Genomic DNA, 5,636 nt, shown 5'->3' with positions numbered 1-5,636 from the left:
CTGGGATTGATTCCCTTGTTCCTCCCAAATCAACATCCAAAAGTGATAAGCCTAAAGTTAGTTTTTCAAACACTTTACCAAATTCTAGAGTTAGAGCTATCGGAACCCAAATATCTCCGTCTCGACAAATCTCTCAATTGGGACCAGAAACTACCGATGAGAAATTAAAAGCCTTTATATTACCCTTACTCCAAACACTGGCAGATAATTCTAACCAAAATGTAGCAATACATAAAGCTATAGCTACTAGTTTGGATAAATTAGTTAGGGACCTACCTACGTTAAGTCGGGGGAAGCCCAGACGGGAGAGGTCCCTCGTGGTCCCTCTCCCGGTGCCCAATAAATTCCCTTACAAAAAGCGTGTCGCGTTTCCCCTGAGGATTGAATCCGTCAGGAAGGGTTCAGTTTATAAAAGGGTTACCATTCCCGTTACTTTTGAACACGCGACAGTTCAAGCTAAGTTAGATAGTGGGGCAGATGCCTCTTTTGTCAGTCTAGATCAGTGGCAGAAAATTTGTAAACATAGAAATTCTTCAGAATAGACCAATTCGAAAAGGCAAAGGTAGAAGAGGGAATTACAGGGGCAGCCGCCAACTAGATAATTTTTTCATGCTAAAAGCTGCTAAGAGGTGGCGTTGCATGTACCTATTTTCTCGGTGTCCCTGATTGGATAAAAGCTATCGAATGTTCAAATATGGCCGTGGCCGTCGTGAGATTACTTAATAATATTGTTTTCGTTATATTTTTGTGCATTTAAACGGCTTAATTCTTCATTCGGGCTTTTTCAAACGTTGCGTTTGTCAAATTCGTTAAGTTTAATATATAAACATAATAAGATACCTTTGAAAAGGGATTGTGTATGAAAAGTTTTAATATTCGTTGTCAAGCCTTGGTCAAAATAAAATGAGCGGCCCAGGAAAAGTGTGTTGTGTTCTGTATTGTACTCAGAGATCGTCTTCGAATAATGTAAGTGCAATTTAATTATTCACCTAAAAGACATTATTAAATGCACATTCCTACTAATCAAACGATTTTCAGGTATCTTTTCATAAAGTTCCGTCACAAACCAACAAGGTGATGAGACTGCTTTGGTTGAAGCAAATCCGTCGACGAGATTACATTTACAAACCTGCGGATAACATTTTTGTGTGTTCCAAACATTTTCGATCCACCGATTATCGATCAGGCGTTCCTAGTGGCAGGAAATATTTGAAAGCTGGAGCTATACCTTCAGTATTTCAATGGAACTTTCATAATGAAATCAAATCCGATGACGCTTATGAGGAAAGATCCATTAGCTATGAAGAAAAGGAAGACCTGGAAATGATAGTCAAAGATACCGTAAATGATTTGGTGACAGTTGTTGTTTCTACAGAGGAGTCGATTACACAGTCACTAGGTTATTGTCAGTGCTCAAACAGAATAACAGAGTTGGAAACAAAAATTGCAGAATTGAAACGCATAGTATCAATCCAAGATCATAAAATATCTATTCAAAATTCCAAACTTAAGACTTTCAAGAAGGAACTACTTGAAGCAAAAAAACGGGCTGACATCGCTGAGAACCACTGCAACAAAATGAAACCGAGTCTGGATAGAATTAAAGATAACAGTGATGACTTGTTATTCTACACTGGCCTTCCCAATAATGATAAACTCGTTGCATTGTACAATCGTCTAAATCCAGGACCGAATGGGGAAAATTTAAACCTTTGGAATGGTGGTAAGGCTGTGCAGAAACCTTCGCCTATAGGCCGTCCTAGAAAACTGGGTGTTAAAGACCAATTTCTACTAGTCTTGATGCGCCTGCGATTAGGCCTCTTTCTTAAAGACTTAGCAGACCGTTTCGGCATTTCTTCAAGCACAGCATCCAATTACTGTATTTCTTGGATTAATTTCATGTATTTTCGCCTCGGGAAAATTAATATATGGCCAACAAGGGAGCAAATTGATGCGACTATGCCAGAAGATTTTAAAAAAGATTATCCGAGTACTCGTGTGATAATTGACGCAACTGAATTGAAATGTCAAGCATCAAAGTCGTTAGTTCTACAGTCAGCGTCTTATTCAAACTATAAATCCACAACCACATTCAAGGGTCTTATTGGTATAAGTCCTAATGGCTATGTGACATTTGTGTCACATTTGTTCACCGGGTCCATCTCTGACCAGGAAATAACTAGGCGAAGTGGTTTCCTAAATTTAAAATTTTCACCTAATGACAGCGTTATGGCAGATAAGGGATTTCTGATTGAAGGCATGCTAAAAGAAAAAGGCGTTATACTGAATATACCACCTTTCCTTGGTGAGAAAGGACAGTTCACTAAAGAAGAACTACAAAAGTCACAGAAAATTGCAGCCCTCCGCATTCATGTGGAACGAAGAATAGCGAGAATAAGAGGCTTTCATATACTTGATCGACCAATTCCCTTGACTCTAGCACCTGTAATTAATCAACTCTGGACAGTGATTGCGCTCTTATCAAACTTCCAAACACCTCTAATCAGAAATGTCGCCAGTGGCGCTGAAAATGAGCACAGTATTTTAACCAACGTTACTGATGAAATTGACAATTTCCAAGAAGAAATTCTATATTCCGCTAGTAACTCCAAAAACGAACACAGCATTTTAAAGAGTGCTAGTTATGATAGTGATGATTTTCAAGAAGAAATTGTAGAACCTGAAATCGAATCCTTGGAAGATGAGTCAGCTGAGTGGAGTGACACTGATGCAACTAAAAATGAGATTCCGCTTATTAATTTAGATTTATCTTTGTAGAGGCTTTATCTACTACTACCAGTATCTGTAACCCCGTGAATAAAAAATAATAAACAATACATTTTACATAAAAGACTGAATTTATGTTGCCTATTATTATCACACAAGGGAGGCACTTGAGTATCTAGGAACATAGTATATCCTGATCACATTTTTTTTACATTATCACATTTTTACGGATCGTAAGCTTTGCCAAATTAGGTAGCATGTGTGTGAAATAGAAAGCTTTTAAAATTGATTGCATTCGGTCCCACTTTTCTTGATTGAAATGCACCCTCACAATTATCAATCCAGCTGGAAAATAAGTTACGTAATCACACCACTTGAGTCCCGACAGCGCCATTTGACCCATAATTTGGTAGTAATGGTTGTCATTTTCATTTAAAAGAGGTTTTTCAGCAACCATTTTAATTCTATCATCTTCACCCAGTACTTCGCTGGGCTTTTTATCCCGCTTCGACCAGGGGCATTTAATTTCTAAAAGCCCAAAAGGGTCAGGTTCCTTTGGATCATGGACCAATCCATCAGGAGAAGTTCCTAGCCATGGTTTTCTTGGGTCAACAATGTATCCTGAACCATGGATTGTCACGTAGTGACCCAAACTGTGCATAGTTTTGCAGTATTTGTTCTTAGCAATACTTTCGTACTGTTTTCCATACTTTATAGGTTTTAAATGTCCAATGTCTTTAGGATTGACTAGATTCTTAATTCCTATCTGTGTCCATTTTTGATTTTTCCTTTTGCAAACTAGACCAAAATTAGAAGAACTCAATCTAGTTTTTCGGGCTTCTTTCCACAGCGGCGAATCAGCTTGGTTCCTGGTGTTTGCTTCTAGATTTCGAGCTTGATCAATAGAAACTTCATTTTTCTAAAATCATCACATTAAACCTTTTATTGAGACTCATTTAATTTGAACTAAAATATAACTAATAATTGAATTTACCATAAGTACGGCCAACTCTGAAGAACCATATTTCTCCTTCAAATTCTTCTGACACCAGGGCGTAGAGTTACAAGAATGTGTCGGGATTGGAAATCGATCTGAAGGTAGGTATTCACGACAAAATAGTAGGCTGGGATCGCAGTTTTGAAAGTTGTGGATAACTTCAAATCCATATTCGTTTGCTGATAGTTGCAAGCTTAGCGCTGAACCTTCAGGGGCATATCCCATCCTAGTTTCTATCCAGGTATACTCCTCAGGCGGTGGTAGAATGCTTGCCCAGCCATCAACTCCATTAACATTGAGATCATTAATTAAGTTTTTTGTTGCTTCTGACACCTCAGTTTGTTCTTGGCTACTGGAGCTAGCTTCGTACATCTTACATAATACTGGCTTGTTATTACTGCCTTCTTTAGGAGCCTGAACATTTAAGTCCATCACAGAAAAGGGCTGGATTTTCTTGCCCCTAGGACGGTTCCATTGTTGGGGTTTATCAGTACATGAGAGTTCGTTTGGAGGATAGTGTATTTTTTTATTACGCAAAAGCGTTAGCAATCGTAATAAGGCCACACCATGATTGCAGGTTCCAGAAATTCCAGCAGGGCAGCCGCAATACTCGTCTAGGATTTCGGCATTAGAAATTTTCAGTGCAGCACAAACCGTGTAGGGCTTGTCATTTTTCTTTTGGCTTTTAAAGCATAGCCCTTTCACAAAAACTCGGTCGTTTGCACTATAAATATTTAAAATGAGACCATACCAAAACTAAGATCTTAAAACAATTGTTGTAACTTACAGTTCCGCTTTGCTCATTAACGAGTCAGATATAATATATTCTTCAATTAAAAACTTGTAACTTCTACGGTAATGTTGCAAGGTTGTAGATTTTGACTGGTAAAATCTTTTAATTTCTTCCATTGTAATGCTTGGCACATCCTTTAAGGTTTTTTGGTATCCCAAAATTGGAAATACCAATCCGCCATCAATTGCAGCATTGAAATTCATTGTTTTTTCACCACAAATTTAATTTAAAGTTTTCGAAGACCACTTGTTGATGCTTTTAAAAAAAACGTCGCTAACCCTAACATTCGAATTTTGCACCGTTAACTAAATTGAGCAGACGACAAAAGAGACAAAACTACCGCTGGCGCCATCGTTGGCGAGCCCTGAAAATAATTTATTATCTAGTTGGCGGCTGCCCTTGCTAGTTGGGCTTAAAGTATGGCCTTTTCGAATTGGTCTATTACCTGAAGATGAACAATTAGACTGTGTAGTTTGGGGCGACGGCCGTTATACGTTTACAAAAGGTTCTCACGAATTAGAGTTTACTCTCAAATCAAATGAAAGTGAGAAACAATTAAATTTAAATTCTACATAGTTCCTTCCCTAAATAGTGACTTTATATTGGGTCAAGATTTTCTTGAAGAAATAGGGTCAAATTAAACTTTGAATCGTCACAATGTTCAGTGGGTAACCTAAAGATCCCTTTTTCAATTCCATCTGAAAAGGATCCCATAGATAAGGAGATTGTAGATAATATTAGGGACGCAGTTTCCGCAGCCCCTATCTCTGATGAACAACGTCATCAATTAGAAACCCTTTTATTAAAATTTCCTGAGTTGTTTTCTGATAAAGTAGGAAGAACAGGACTAGTCTTCCATGAGATTCATACGGGAAATAGTCCGCCCATAAAATCTCAGCCTTATCGTGTTAATGACCAGGAAAGGAAAATCCTTGAACAACATGTCAGGGAAATGTTAGATGACGGGTTAATCAGACCCTCAGTATCTCCTAGGGCTTCGCCCGTAGTTTTAGTTGATCAAAGAAAACGGGGTAAACCCTATAGGTTTTGTATTGATTATAGAAAACTAAATCAGGTTACCGTAAAGGACCCTTATCCTTTACCTAATATGGAGGACAT

General features: G+C 38.1%; 2 protein-coding genes across 2 annotated transcripts; one reads left to right on the top strand and one right to left on the bottom strand.

Annotated features, from left to right (window-relative positions):
- The first annotated feature begins 552 nt into the window (after positions 1 to 552).
- Positions 553 to 2,858, top strand: LOC149644054 (uncharacterized). Its single transcript, XM_089850502.1, has 2 exons — positions 553 to 966; positions 1,039 to 2,858. Exons 1-2 carry the CDS (start codon positions 904 to 906, stop codon positions 2,776 to 2,778), a joined length of 1,803 nt encoding a protein of 600 aa, XP_089706628.1. The 5' UTR covers positions 553 to 903; the 3' UTR covers positions 2,779 to 2,858.
- On the bottom strand, positions 2,840 to 4,954 carry LOC149644053 (uncharacterized). The gene is made up of 3 exons (XM_089850503.1): positions 4,512 to 4,954; positions 3,722 to 4,448; positions 2,840 to 3,646 (listed from the first exon to the last, which is right to left on the bottom strand). Exons 1-3 carry the CDS (start codon positions 4,718 to 4,720, stop codon positions 2,936 to 2,938), a joined length of 1,647 nt encoding a protein of 548 aa, XP_089706629.1. The 5' UTR covers positions 4,721 to 4,954; the 3' UTR covers positions 2,840 to 2,935.
- Between the last annotated feature and the right edge of the window lie 682 nt (positions 4,955 to 5,636).

The sequence above is a fragment of the Phalangium opilio genome, unplaced genomic scaffold (genome assembly GCF_054372755.1).
Source record: "Phalangium opilio isolate 3A_F unplaced genomic scaffold, DU_Popi_V2 ptg000091l_1, whole genome shotgun sequence".
NCBI lineage: Eukaryota > Metazoa > Arthropoda > Arachnida > Opiliones > Phalangiidae > Phalangium > Phalangium opilio.
Note: the sequence above shows the minus strand (reverse complement) of the source record. Positions and strands in the feature narration are given on the sequence as shown.

Coding starts and splice junctions, on each gene's coding strand:
- LOC149644054 (XM_089850502.1), top strand. CDS start 904: ATGAGCGGCCCAGGAAAAGTGTGTTGTGTTCTGTATTGTACTCAGAGA. Junction 967..1,038: donor AGAGATCGTCTTCGAATAAT/GTAAGTGCAATT, acceptor AACGATTTTCAG/GTATCTTTTCATAAAGTTCC.
- LOC149644053 (XM_089850503.1), bottom strand. CDS start 4,720: ATGAATTTCAATGCTGCAATTGATGGCGGATTGGTATTTCCAATTTTG. Junction 4,449..4,511: donor TTAATGAGCAAAGCGGAACT/GTAAGTTACAAC, acceptor AAATATTTATAG/TGCAAACGACCGAGTTTTTG. Junction 3,647..3,721: donor CAGAGTTGGCCGTACTTATG/GTAAATTCAATT, acceptor TGATGATTTTAG/AAAAATGAAGTTTCTATTGA.